Below are 15,797 nucleotides of genomic sequence, written 5' to 3' on the forward strand. Positions count from 1 at the left end.
ACAGCAGGATTGGGAACAGCAGGATTGGGAACAGCAGGATTGGGAACGACTCCATTTTTGTTGTTGAGAACGGGAACAAGTTTCTCAAGATCCAGCTGGAAAAGAAAACATTTTTAGATTTTAAAACATCTGCAAAATAAAGTAACTGAAACCAAAAATGAACCCAAGTATATGCATGTAGGGAACAGACAAAATTGAAATAGTTGGATTAATTTCAGCTTGGAAAATTAGATCACTTTGTTAGCCTTGTTTATATTATTCAAGTTTGCCAAGTCAGAATGAAATGAGGATTTGTCTCTAGAACAAGGCCTGTACAAAAATAGTAGCATTTCTGTTTTCATTAGATTTGGACCTATTTTTTAGGTGAGTTTACAACAGAGAATTGCATTCATGCTGAACAGCAAAAACAATGTTTAGTAGACAGAGTTAAGTGACCCTATAACAATGAATCAGGTACAAGTTGTACAGAAGCCACATACAGTTATCAATTGTGTAGACAATTAAACAACTAACCAAAGATAATTTTAAAAACTATCCCTGAAAGCAGAAAAATTGCAGGTCAGACATTTGCAACCATCTTTAGCCTGAAGCACCAAATGGATAATCTAATCTCAGCATCACAAATGCCAGTCCTCAACTATCCCCAGCAACTAAATGTTCAGCGTAGAGAAAATACCATAAGCCCCAACAACATCCTGGATGTAGCAGTTAAGGCTGATGCACTAGATCCAGTACAGCTACAATATTGAGGTCAATTGCTCATACAGAATTGCCCATATAATGACCTGTACCATAAAATGCAAGACAAATCCAACCCAGCCAATAACAGCCCCAGTGTACTCACTCTCCAATCATCAGCAAAGTGTTGGAAGATGTTATTAACAGTATGCTATCAAGCAACACTTACACAGCAGAATCTGCTCACTGCTGCTCAGTTGTGGTTTTGCCAGGGCCACTCAGCTGCAAAGCTTTGCTCCAAGCAGGAGTAAGAGAAAACTTTGACAGATACATGAGATTATTTTTAAAAGTTTTGAAATTTTCATTTTTAAATATAGGTTGAATGAAAGAATACCTGGTCACAGAAGCTTACTAGATTGGCCCAAGAAACTACAGATCAAAAGGGAAGACAAATTGTATTGCTGGCATAGGACTGAGAAATATTCACATCTAGAATTAAAATGGTCTTCCTAGATTTCCCTTGTGGACACAGTTTGCCTCAAGGCATTTTGTCTGAGAAGGTACAATTGGGGGGGTTTAAATTAATTATTGCATGTCTCCACAGTGAACAAAGTACCTAGTGAATTGATAGTTCTAAAGTATCCATATATCTTTCGGATCCATACACACAGTTTTAAACTTAAAGATACTTAGTTTGCATTTCTATCTGGAAGCAGGTCTTGTGTGCCATTCTACCACAGAAAAAGGCTCTTGGGAGACAGGAATTTCTTTTTGTTTTATGATATACATGCTATTTTCACAGTTGATGAGGCAGTTAAACTAGGAGAAAGCAGGCTGCACCCATCCAAGAGGAGCAGAGGTTTTTAGGAACTAGAAACGTTTTGGATTTAGAGTCACTGTTATTGCAAGTGGGAGTTTATATTTGGAATAAGTCCAAATGTGTGATGAATTCAAGTCAGAACCACAGTGAATCTAAAAGAAGATATTCGCAGTGGAATCCTCAGAGACAGAATGTTCTGTAAGCCTCATTGCAGGACTGGGAAACTAAGGTGATTCGGTGCAAATTCCTGAGAACTGTGACATGTATTGGTTTGATTCCAGAAGAATTGAAAGATTATTCAAAATTATTTTTTTAAAAAAAGTCCACTTAGAAGTTCAACAAGGAAGTTCTGTTTAGAATTTACGTTTAAAATATGAGAGTTGCTTAAGGTATATAAATTAATAGTGCCCATTAGTGTACTTGTGAGAGATAAGCTTAAAACAAGATCATGTATGGTCTTTTCGGTTAATAACAGAGCGCAGGTTTCTGTTTGAAAGACTATGATTTCTACCAAGATCTCAAATTTAAGAGGTAAAGTAAGAGTGACTGTCCTTGACACCATTAAAGACAGCATTAAACTGAGAGCAATACTAAGGAGCCCATGAAAAATTGAAGTTAATGAAATTAGAAGAAAGCTCTCCACTAATTGGAGTCACATCTAGCGCAAAGAAAGATGGTCATCATTGTTAAAGGCCAATTACATCAGTCCTGAGACAGTGCTAAGGGGTTCTTTTGAGGCTCAAGCATTCTCAGCTGCTCCATCAATACCTTCCATCTGGAAGGTCAGAAGAGGACATGTTGATCATTGCAGTATTCAGTAACATCAACTCGTAAGATGTTCAAAATGTCTATGCGCACATGCTGACCCACTGCAGAACTGCACTGTAGAAATACACCAAGGTTCTTCAGACAGCACCTTCGAAACTTTCGACTACTAGAAGAACAAGGGAGGCAGATAGACAGGAACACCACCACCTGCAAGATCCCTACCATCATGAATTGAAAACATATTGGAAACATCCGGTGACCCTGAGGTTCTGAGGAAGGGTCACTGGACCAGAAACGTTAAACTCTGATTTCTCCTTCACAGATGCTGCCAGACTGGCTGAGCTTTTCCAGCAATTTTGTTTTTGTTCCGATTTACAGCATCTGCAGTTCTTTCAGTTCTCCGTTCATGTAGCTGGACTTTGGACAAACAGACAGACTACGGGCAACATGTCCATTCAATTCAAAAAAACTTACCTATTTGTATTTCTCTGGCACTGGGTGTGGGCCAGAATGCCAAAGATTTTGCTTATCTGCTGGGTGTCAGGTAGAGGAAAAAAATTCCCTCTATACTGTGCAATATTTCAAACTACAAAACACATTTAAAAACCAACATTGCAGCAGTGATAAAAATAATTTATATTTGATTAGAAGGGCATCAGAAATTCCATTTGATTTTCCTGGAGTGCTCAATGCTTACAGCCAAAATATATGGTGTAAAACCCAAAAGCAGCAACATTTTTGATTCTAAAAAATGTCACTATTTTCCAAGAGGTTTTGTTTTGGTTAGGCTCAAATTATTTATAATGTGCCTGTGTGCCATTTGGTGCTGGGAAAAACTGACTAAAATGGAAAATTGGGCTGGATTTCAAATTTGCTGTCAATTCACAGACAATTGCTTTGTTCTGTAGTTGACTTCAACTGTTCAATCACTTCTGTACCTTTACATCAGCAACTGTACCAGCATAAGGAGATGTAATGGCCTAGCTTTGGCAGTCAGCACCGAAGGAATGCCATTCACTGCACTGACGGCTGCCTTGACTTTTCATGTTATTTTGCAGAAGAGACTTGGAGTCATCAGGCATCTGATTCAGCACAACATCCTCTCTATAAGGAATCTGTGATGTCTAGACTTCAATCAGACTGAAGTAGCCTCACTGCAACATAATACCCAACGGTTTATTGGCCCAGTGTCTGAAACAAAGTATAAATCAGGAAACTTTATGAAAAATACCATGTACAGAATGCTGAAATGAAGATTGGGAAAGGAACATGGGATTCGGTCATTCCACACTGTCTTACTGGCTTAACTGCACTCAGCAGAGAAAGGAACACATTTTAACAAGTGTTGCATGCTTGAGTACACTTGATATGGTTCTGTAGAAAAAAAAGCTGTGCAACAATATTACAACTTCTCACTAGATCCACTTCCTCAATTCAACACAACTTACCTTCAATTATGTCTAGTTAAGTTACTTGTACAAGTTACAGCTGTGGTCACTCAGTACGTGTGCCGTGTATTTTTTCACCCATTGCTCAAATATAGCTCATGACAGTCACTACTACCATAAATTGCACTCCTCTAACGAAACTTAAACAGTAACAAAACAAATGCTTGGGAAGATGCAGGGACTAAAATGAAGGAAGAACCAAAAAGAACAGGACAAAATACATTGCTACAGGAAGTGTGCTCTGCAGCATCAAAAACAATTAAACAAACCAAGTCGTAAACAGTCCATAGAAAATTTTCCTGGAGTAAATCTGATATCAGTTAGTAGTAAAAAAAAAAGCACACAAATTCTGGAAATTGAACAGAAATATGAAGTGTTTGATTATAATTTTCCTGCTGAACATGGTTTTTTTAATTATTAATTTCAGATTTCCAGCATCAGATGTATTTTTCTTCTCCTCTACCCAACATGAAAACGATTGAGATCAATTGAACAGAAATATCAACTGATCAGGAACACCACAAGATGCAGTCTGATATTTGGTTGCTTTTAAATGGTAAACATACTCATCGGAACAGGTGGCTACTTAAAGAAGTCGACCTGGTTTTGTACAGTGAAGAGCCCTGTAACAGTAAGTTTACAAGAACTTACATACAGTGGAATATCAATGTCTGTTATATAGCATCAAGTAAATAACTAACTAACAAGGAATTAATGCGACAGAATATTGCAACTTCTGTCAAGAGGAAAAGTCATGGTAAAAGTTATCACCAAGTTCTGAATAAGGATCATTGGACCTGAAAATTTAATTCTGTTTTCTCTTGAGATGCTGCCAGACCTGCCGAGTTTCTCCAGCTATTTCTGTTTTTATTTCAGACTTCCAGCATCCACAGTTCTTTGTTTTATTTATTATTAAGTTGTTTCTTTATTAAAAATTATCCTTTCATAATAAAATGCTTTTTACAATATTCAACAGGCAATGCTTGCCTATGAAGGCTGGGCTACAAATTTAGAAAATCTCAGACTTTTTCCCAATCTGCTCTGGATGTCTTCCTTCCAAGATATTCTGATATAAAATGAATTGGCTACCCAGACGTAACTACATAACACAGCAAGTTTAATGGCCTTCAGCCTGAGACACTATCAAAAAAAAAAACAGGATAGAATCCATGCTCATGTGGATAAAGCTGTTGTTCTGTTGTAAATTTAACTATACTCAATCTTGTACCAAAAACTGTTTTACTCAGATGCCAGAATTTATTATAAATAAACAAATCTTTAAACTTGGATTTTCACAAAAGGTCATGTGAAGCAAGTACTCCAGTTAATGACAGCCTTGAAGCACATAATAGAAAAGTATATATTTTGAACAACCATGTATGATCAAATACACCTGCACTTTCAACATAAACACAAATCACTTTTTCTAGCTGATCACATAATGCTACTTCCCCTGAAGACATAGCATAACAATGCATATTCAAACAATCTGAAAATAAACAGTTTGAGATAGTACAGGTATACAACTCTATGTATAGCATTACTGAATTATAATTTTATGCAGCGAGTCCACACCTAAAAAGTTCAGATTCTCAAAGAAGCTGATGAGAAGTCTTTTTCATTGACAACTTTTGAGAGTGGGAAAGAAAGAACAAAAGAAAGAACGAAAGAAAGTGGTGAATCTATAGTTCTCACCAAACTCCTCAATAATTACTTAAGAGGCACAATGAAAGTGATGTGGCATTCTTTCACCTATGTCTCATTTTTAGCTACAACTGATACAGTTTGATAACCTATGAGGAAACAGGATCTTTTAATAAAAGCAAAATTTTGATACTGGAATCTGAAACTAAAACAGATGCTGCAGAGACTCAACAGGTCTGGCAGCATCTGTGAAGAGAGAAACAAAGATAATGTTTCAACTCCGATATGACTCAGTGAAGTGGTTTTGGTGGTCAGTGGTGTATGTGCATGTTCGCACGTGCAGGGAAATGCTTGCAATCAAAATGGCTGAAAGAGCTCATGCACTGAAGTTGTTAAACTTAATACTGAATCCTCCATGTAGAATGCCTAAGCAAAAGATGTTGCCTGCATCGAGCTTCATTGTACAACAGGCCCAGATAGAAATGCTGGTGTGGGAGCAAGTTGGCTTTTGAATGGGCAACCAATGGGAAGGTCAGTGTCACTCTTACAGACAAAGCAGTGGTGTTCCACAAAATGGTTATCCAGTCTGCATTTAGTCTTGCCAATACAAAAGAGACCACATTGTGAGCAATAACTACAAGAGACAGGACTGAAAGTTGAAGTAACTATTTTCTAAGCAACCTGTTCAGAGATATTATTAAACATTTCAGATGATGGCTGTGCTCGGCTTGTAATTATTGCTTTATCTAATGTTCAGTCCATTTCCACAATGGCCTGTATTGGATATAAAAGTTAGTTGTAGCCAATGGAGTCAAAACTGCAATAAGACTCAAAAGTTGCATAATATTTTTCCTTTGGTACCAAGATTCAGAGTGTACTTTTTTTTCCCCACTTAGCACTCTTGATCTAGAACAATAGAGTCTATATGATTTGAGCAGCCATACTGCAATATAAAAACAGCGCTGAAGAGGAATTTAGAAAAACATACTCAGAAGTTGAAAATAACATTTTTCTAAACAATAAAAACAAATGTAACTTGTAACCAAAAAGAAAATGCACATCAGATGGGAAAGCATGGTACAAATTAACAAGTTGATATCTATTTTACACTAATCAGTACAAAATGAATTTAACAATTTCATCCCCTTCTTCATAACAAAAATATGACTATCAGAAACAAACTGGCTATTAGACCAGACTGAGTTAATTGACTTTAATTAGCCTGGATTAGCTGGACCTGACTGGATCAACTGAATTTCAATGCCTTAATTTGCAAAATGTTTTAATAGACTAACTATGAAAGGAGAGTCCAACCAGCTTCAGACAGTGTTAGATTTCCTATCACAGCAAATTATGGGCATTTTTTTGGGTTTAATAAGGTAAATAATGAAGGACTTAGGAAAGGTGAACAGGGAAAAAGAGAACTTTTTCTAGTTGAGCAGTCAGTGACAGGAACTCCCAACCTTAAAGTTACCACAGTGATAAAGAGGTCAAAGAAATTTCTTTATCCAGAGAGTCACTCAGGGCATAGAATTTTTTTTTTTTTTTTTTTTAATAAAAAAAAAGGAAGAACAGTTGACACAGAAACTTAGGCATTTCACAAAACGGAGCAGACGTTTGAAACAGAGGGATATGCAACTCGATAGGAACAGAGCCAGGGGAATAGAAGCCTCAACAGAGCATTCACCAGTTTTAAAATCTCCCCACCCTAGGTTGAACCCTCCCTCTCATCCCCGGCTCCATGACCTGACAATATCTGTCCATTTTCTTTCCCAGCCATCCGCCCCACCCTTCACACTGACCAATCTCCACAACTCCCTACCTGCATCCACCTATGACCATCTCACCTACCTTCACCCAGCCCCACTCCCCCATTTATTTCTGAGCTCCCTTCCTTCTCCCCAGTCCCAAATAATTGTGTAAACCCGAAACATCGACTTGCCTGCTCCTCTGACCTGCTGTGTTCCTCCAGCTCCACACTGTATTGACTCTGACTCCAGCATCTGCAGTACTAGCTATCACCAAATAGGAGTAGATAGATTGTTTCAACAAAGAATCAGCGTACATCTAAATAGCTTCCTTTCATGCAAATTTCTATGATCCTAAATGCCAAGTGTTATATAGTCATGGATGTTCTCACAGCAATTTTCCTCTCTTTCAGACTTTGCTATGTCACATGTGGTCATCACAATTCAAGTTGAGCACTGACTTAAGTAATTAAGTAATTATTGACTTTTCAGTGCAATATAACTTCTGCAATTAATTCATGTAGGAAAGGTACAGTATGACTTTGACATATTTCATTGTATATTGTTTTCTTGAAATCTGGACCCCACCCACCTGTCAGGTACTGCAGTAGTTCTTTGTACAAGTAGTTCTTTAAGCAGTGCCTCCAGCAGAGATAACATCTTCTGGCTTTACCACTGCTAACGCTATTAGATGTAGCGGATTTAACAATCTGGTGACATCCTCCACATAGACCAATACCAGTTGTTGTGCCAGTTTGAGACAAAACGTGCAGAGCAAATCCTGGTGCCACTCATTGGGGCATACTGTACTCAAGATTAGACTGCACTGAGTTCAAGTTTTTTTTTTGCTTTAATCTGTTAGAATGAAAAAGGCTCCTTATTTTGTTGTGACTAACACTTTTCTCAAGGAGTGAGCCTTTGGCTTGGTACCAAAAATTAAAATACAGAATTCAAACCTAATCAACAGCCACTCAATGGAAACCAATTACAGTAGGATGGTTAAAACCAATGGTTGGATGTCCTGCACCAATACATATCACCAGTGTTGTAGACAAATCATAAAACCCTCCTGTGCCATAAGACAATCAATCGTTTCAATGCAAATTTCATTGATGGAGTTTTAATAACAAAATTAACAACAATTTAAAACAGCCTAAGAATCCTTTAACTAGTTCAGGGAGGTGGTAGCATGGTGGTTATGTCACTGGGCTAGTAATTTAGAACCCCAGGCCAATTTTATGGAGACTGGGCTCAAATCCCACCAGACAGGTGGTGAAATTTGAATTTAAAAAAATTTGGAATGGAAAAGGCTAGTCTAATGGCGATCATGTAACCACCGATTGTTATAAAAGCCTATTTGGTTTCCTAATGTCTGTCAGGGAAGGAAAGCTGCATCCTTACCTGATCTGGTCTACATGTGATTCCAGACCCACATCAACGTGGCTGATTCTTAACTGCTGTCTGGGACAGGAAATAAATTGTATCCTAGCCAGCGATGCCCACATTGCAAGTACTAATTTAGAAAAGGTTTACACTACAATATTCAAGGAATTGTCGGAAGATAAAAAGCTAGTTACTTTTCCCTTTTTTATTATTAAAGATTGAAACCATGAGGCATACTTCAGCAGAATAGTTACATGCATAATTCAGAAAAAGTGAATAAGTATTTTATTATTCCACCAATTCAAAACTAGACAATGGTCAAAGCAGGCACTATTGTAAAATTCATAATCTGAAAACAACAGCCTGGTTTATTGTGGAAATAGGAATGTGTTGCGCTTTGGATTCTTGACACTAAAGCAACAATATGTTTCCACACTAATCTATTTGTTAATTTAGTGGAAATCATATAATGTATAATTATCTAAAAGTACTTTGTTGATTTTAGCTCAGAATATAACAAAGTAAAATGCTGAGGTTGGAAAAAAAAGAATTTGATACTTATCTTCCCCTTAAAATGTCTACTATCCAATAAATAAAAGTTAATGTACTTCAAGTATTTTCAAAAGCTAAGAAGAATGTGTATATTCCTTTGGTCAAGAAAAACCAGTGTAAGCAAGTCCTGAAGGAGATTCACAAACAACATTCTTTTCATCATGTACATAGCGGGAGAAACCAACTGGTCTCAGTAGCTTCAAATTGTCATTAGCTCAAATATAAAATATTGCAAAGCAATTAAGTCCTTGTGAGAGGTATGAAATGCCTTTATTTTCAGTTTTTAAAACGAGATTCAACTACATCAACTGAATCATAACTACACAGAATTATTCAGAGCTCTGACTCAATAAAGTTGCAGGAGTTAACACCTCATCAACCCTTCAACACTGGACAGTTTGGCCTATATAAAAGTTTTTTTTTCTCCTAAAAGTAATGTATTGAGCAAAGCACAACAGCAGATTTCACATACAGGCAGTTCAGAGATAAACAGCAAATGACAACTGAACTAGGTCTATCCAGTTCTCATATCAATACTTACTAAGACAGCTACTCTCGAATCCAAACTTCAAACTTGATGCTGCAGACCACTCCTGAGCAATACACACACTAATAGTTTTGTTACCTTTACCATGACCATATTCAAAGTGCTCATGTTGTGTTTCTGTGACAAGACTAAATATAAAACACACTTTACAGCAGTTTTCAGTTCCTTGCAGTGTACCAAAATCATTCATTGTGTGAGCTTGCTGTGCAGAAGTTAGTTGCTATGTTTCCTACATTGCAATGATTGCAAAGCACTTCAGGATGTCCTGAAGTCATGAAAGGAGATATGATAAGTGCAATCTCTTTGCTTCTTTCCTCCCTTTACTGAAGTTGAATACTCAGACTCAGGTGCTAATTCAAAACACCAGCCTCTTTACTACACAGTAACTGTTCTGTTCTGCTCTAAAGAGCCAGTCTCCAACTTTCAGCATAATCAAACAAGCCAGTTGTGGTCACACCCAACCAAAAATACTATTTTCAGCAGAGACTCCCTGCATACATCAGTGAAACTCCAAAGGCTAAATGTACTTTCCACATCCGAGTTCAGCTAACAACACCAGGGAATAAATGTGCCACACCAAAACAATTCTAAAGAGAATTAAAGAAAGACACAGGGCACTGGCTTGAAGCATTATGTCAGTGTTTATTCTTCACACAAACAAATAATTCTAATCACATTTACACACCATTCTCCAACATCCCCTCACCCACATATACAATCTAATCCCAAGGGTGCTTACACCTTCTGCCTCAGTAACTAACAGTGGAAATAAATTCCCTTTTGGCCACTCATTAGTGACCACTCAATCGCGAGAAACAGCATGTTTTGATCCATCCTTTAAAGCATATGAAAACATGTTGTGCAATATTAAAAAAAAATTAAAAATTAACCTATTTTTTTCCTTAGGACATGGGGAGTGCTGACAGGGCCAGTGTGTACTATCCGTCCCCATAAGGCCTCAAGATGATAGTGGTTAAAGTGCCTTTATGAAACACAACAGTCCGTTTGGTATACCTACATCCACAGTGCTATTCGAGATTCAGTCCAGGATTCTGACCAGAAACGAGTGAAGGAACACTGGTCCAGTTCGGAGTAGGGTAATGAATTACTTGGAGAGGTACTTGCAGTACTGGCAATTCCATACACCTGCGACCCTTGTCCTTCTCATCTTCATGTACTTCATATTATTTAATTGCCTGTCCCTCAAATAGACAATGATGTCTACTCAAGGTCACGTGTTTCTGCCACATGTCTTCCCATGATTGAACAGGACGCATTTTAAGCATCTACTTTGTCCTCTACTGGAATGCTGGCTATTTGAGAATTGATAAAGCAGGACCTGACTGATGATATTCAGTGCCCACTCCATCAAACTTGATTCTGCAGTTTTGCCTGAATATTTGTGGAGCTAGCTTCAGAAAGGACACAGGTACTTGATGATCCTCACATTGAGCTCTATTCACAATTCTCTGACAATGAACAGCCTGTATCAATCAACAGCAGAATCTGGGAAATATCTAAGCTTTAGCTGTGAAGTGGTTACTAACATTCCTGCCACTTTAAAAACACAGAAGTGACTAGCTTAAATCAAATAGTACTGAGCTTAAGCTTGAATGATACAGCCAAGACTAATTTTCCCATTTTGCTATCTTGATACAATACTGTATTGTCCTAAACCTTAATTTGTGTAGAATAATGACAAATACAACCATCAGAAAAATGGGTTGGAGGGCAAGCTGTGAGGAAGATAGATGCTTCAGTGTGATTTGCACAAATAGTGTACAGGCAAAGGCATGGTTGATACAGTACAATGTGGATAAATGTGAGGTCATCCAATTTGGGAGCAAAAACAGGAAGGCGCGTTATTATTTAAATGGCTATAAATTGAGAGGGAAAAGTGCAACAAGACCTGGGTGTCCTCGGACATTAGTCATTAAAAGTAAGCATGCAGGTATAGTAGAAGGCAAAAGCAAACAGTATGCTGGCCTTCATAGCAACAGGATTCGAGTACAGGAGCAGGAATGTCTTGTTGTAGTTATACAGAACCTTGGTGAGACTACACTTCAAATAGTGCATCCGGTTTTGGTCTCCTTTTCTGAGGAAGGATATTATTGCTATTGGGAGAGTGCAGCAAAAGGTTTACCAGCCTGATTCCTGAGATGGCAAGACTGATATATGAGAAGAGGTTGAATGAGTTAGGATTACATTCACTGGAATCAGAAGAATGAGGGGTGATCTCAGAGAAACCTATAAAACTCTAACAGGACTAGACAGGCTAAATGCAGGAAGGATGCTCCCCATCATGAGGGAGGCGAGAGCCAGCGGTTACAAAGGACAGACTGAATAGGTAGATCGTTTAGGACGGAGATGAGGAGAAATTTCTTCACCCAGAGAGTGATGTGGAAGTCACTTCTGAAGTCATGAAACAGGACACAAAACATTAACTTTGCTACCTTGCCACCGCCCCCATATCAGTTGTCTATCCACCTTATGTTTGTTTCATATAAAATATACAATTGACACTCAACTTCCCACAGTGCGAATAAATATAATGGAGGCACAGTTTCAGCCTTTGAAACCTCAGCTCAAATTCCACCAGATAATTAGAATAGTGAAAGCAGTACTTCAAAGATGCTAAATGTTCCATTCAACTAAAAGTCTCAAGTCCAAACCATTTATTTAAGTGTTGCAACATATATTGGACTTTGCTGTCTGGATGAGGACCTTATCATAATCAATTTTATCACAAGGAATATTAGTTCATTTATACTGGCAATTTTCCAAAACTGAACAGTACAAAAGAAATTAACAATACAACAGGTGGGGAGGTCGAGGATTGAGAGTTTAAATCAATTTTGACAAGAAGCACATTCAAGCACTCCCAGTAAAGCCTTAAACAGAATGGACTACTTAAGTCAAATGGAATAAAATCTTCTAGTACGAAGAAAATTGTTCATTTTACGAATGTTCTATACACACTTCTTAACCTTGCACCTGCTGTGAAGTCATTCGAGATGAAATGCACTGAACCGATCTAAAGTAGCTTTGGACTAACAATACCGATCATTGCACAATGCAGGGGAAACAAAACAAGAAATTTGCACTTTTTTGGCAAGTTCTGTACTACCACACAGATTAATATGTTATTTTGTTTTTTAATATTCATTCAGTGCACGAGGGACTTGCTGGCTGAGCCACCATTTACTGTCCATCCCTCGTTGCCCTCGAGGTGGTGGTGCAACTTTGAACCACTGCAATCCACATGCTGTAGTTAAACCCACAATACTGTTTGGGAGGGAATTCCAGGTTTGTGACCCAATAACATTGAAGGAATGATGATATACTTACATTTCAGCATGGTGAGTGGCTTGGAGGGAAACTTGCAGATGTTTGCACATGTCTGCTGCACTTAGCCTTCAACAGGGCAGTGGTTTTGGGTTTAGAAGGTGCTGTCTGAGGAACATTGGTAATTTTCCACAGTGTCACTTGTTGCTGATACATACTGCTGCTACTGAGTGTCAATGGTGGAAGAAATGTATATTTTCGGATATGGTGCGAATCAAGCAGGCTGCTTTGTCTTGGATGGTGTCAAGCTTCTTGATAGTTGCGGCTCTTCTCATCCAGGCATGTCAGGGCTATTCCATTACTTCACCAGCAGAGTTTTCTCCCCGATTCTCATTGATTCCAGTACTGTTGGGCTCCTCCATGCTACACTCGATCAAATGTGGAATGATGTTAAAGGCCACATTGCCTTTTGCCTCATTGCTGGAATTCAGCTCCTTTGTCCATGCTTGGATCAGTGCTGTAATACAGATACAAGCTGAGTGGCCCTAGCAGAACCCAAACTGAGCATCGGGGCAGGTGACAGAACATGTTAATACAGTAGTTAAGAAGGTATGTGGGATATGCCTTTATCAGTTGGGGCATAAATAATAAGAGCAGGGAGTTTAGGTTGAGCTGTACAGAATTTTGGTTAGGCTACAGTTGGAGTACTGTGTGCACTAATGATCTCAGCACTATAGGAAGGATGTGAACACACTAAGAGGGTGCAAGGGAGATATACCAGCATGCTGCCTGGGATTTCAGGCTATGAAGAGAGGCTGGATATGCTCAGGTTGTTTTCTTTGGGGCACAGAAGGCTGAGGGGGACCTGACTGAGATTATTCATAACATACAGCATGACCAGGATGGATAGAAAGGTGCTTTCCTCAGTTGAAGGGTCAACAATAAGGGTGCACACTTTTAAAAGATGAAAGGCAGGAGAATTAGAGGTGAACTGAGGAGAGATTTTGCCAGAGGGTGGTGAGGGTCTGAAATGCACTGCCTGGAAGGTAATTGAGGCAGGTAAGCTCACAACCTTAAAAATGTACTTGGATGAGCACTTGAAATGCCATAACATTCAAGGCTATGGGCGAAGTACTGGAGAGTGGCCTGTCGATTTAGCACAATTTTGGAGGTATAGACTTGGCACTGAAGGGCCTCTGCTGTATGATTTGATGATTCTATGATCAGTGAGCAGGTTATTTTTAATCAAATGCTGCTGATAGCACTATTTATGAACCTTTCCTGATATTCAACAGTAGACTGACATAGGTGATTGACCAAGTTGAATTGTCCTGCTTTGAGAGTACGGGAAACACCATAATGATGATAATGTTGTAGCTGTACTGGAACAGCTTGACCAGGAGTGCTGCAAGTTCAGCAGTCGTCATTATTATTGCCAGAATATTGTCAGGGCATAGCAGTAGTCAGTGCCTTCAGCTGTTTCTTGATCTCACATGGTGAGATTGAATTGGTTGAAGACTGGCAATTGTAATACAGAAACCTCAGAAGGCGGCCGAGATGGGTCATCCACTTGGCACCTCTCACTGAAGATTGCTGTAAATAGGTCAACAATGTATTTGACTGATGTGCTGAGAATGGGGATATTTGTGGATCTTTCTTTTGGGTCTTTAAGAGTCTGTCACTGCAGAACTTAGGTGTATTCCATTGCTTACTTCTATCACTTCCTGCTTAGTTTGTTTTGCAACTCCCTCCCAACTGTGTACCATTGTTCCGCCACCATTTTTTTAGTGTGTCCTGCTGGTTGTGCCAAGATCATCATCAGCAAAGTATGATTTCATGACTACGTCAGCCTGAGCGACATCTCTACTAATTTTCATATAGCTCCCAATGTCAGTATGGAGGACTTTGCAGGGTTGACATGGCTGTTACTGCTGTTTCCACGCCCAAAATCTACATTGATAACCCATCCAGTTCCATTAATTTTAGACATTTTTGTGGTTTGATTAGGCGTTTTCAGAGGGCACTTGAGAGTCAAGCACATGTTTAGAGTCACGTGTACACCAGAACAGAAAAAAAAAGACAAAATATCTCCTCCCTGAAATGAAATGCATCAACCAGATGGGTTTTCCACTAACTTCAAAAATGTTGATTTCCGAAGATCAATGTTCACCATTAGACTTCCAAATTGAAACTCTTGATAAAGTCAAATTCCAACCAATCACTGTGGGAATTGAACCCAAGACCCGAGAGCATTAACTGGGTCTCAGAATTCTTAAAGAGGCAACAAACTGACTACGGCATCATCTTGCTCCCGATTTGTTGTTACCTATCTAAATTTCCTGGCCATTCTTTTTCTTTTCATAAAATATTATTCTGTGCTATATTAATTTGAGCATGAGACAGTTTTGGTCCAAAATTCCAAACTTAGGTTACCTCATTGTTAAAGCCAACTTGAGTAGTTTAATTTGACACGAAATGTGGCAGCCAACTTGTCCAGAACGGGGAACCACAAGCAGTGAAGTAGCGTAAAATGACTAGATTAAATCTTTTAGGATTTCACTGTATGGCCACAATATTCAGAGACCACCCCTGCTCCTCTTTAAATAAATCCATATGATATTTTACGTTCATCTGAGAGTGGATAGGACCTCCATTACAATTTCTCATCTGATAGGGCGACGTGTTTTTAAATTCATTCTTTGGGCAAAGTGGGTGTCACTGGATGGACCAGCATTTATTGCCCATCCCTCAACCTTTCATAACATTAATACAGAACTCAGAAGGCGGGGGGGTGGGGGAGCGAGAGCGGGAGCGAGGCCAGGCAGAGTAAGTACAGAATCTGGCCATGCAACAGATTGACGGAATAATCCAAAATTAGTCTTCAAACAGGAATCCAAAAACAAACATTGTGTTCTTCCGTGCTG

General features: G+C 38.7%; 1 protein-coding gene across 1 annotated transcript in view; it reads right to left on the bottom strand.

Annotated features, from left to right (window-relative positions):
• Window positions 1-15,797, bottom strand: part of tnfrsf21 (tumor necrosis factor receptor superfamily, member 21) — a 66,222-nt gene that overhangs the window by 2,794 nt on the left and 47,631 nt on the right. The window contains exon 5 of the mRNA XM_048597414.1: window positions 1-95. This exon is cut by the window's left edge and continues 230 nt beyond it. Coding sequence (XP_048453371.1) covers window positions 1-95 — 95 coding nt within the window. The remainder of the gene's footprint in view (window positions 96-15,797) is intronic.

The sequence above is a fragment of the Rhincodon typus genome, chromosome 5, assembly GCF_021869965.1.
Source record: "Rhincodon typus isolate 14 chromosome 5, sRhiTyp1.1, whole genome shotgun sequence".
Classification (NCBI taxonomy): domain Eukaryota; kingdom Metazoa; phylum Chordata; class Chondrichthyes; order Orectolobiformes; family Rhincodontidae; genus Rhincodon; species Rhincodon typus.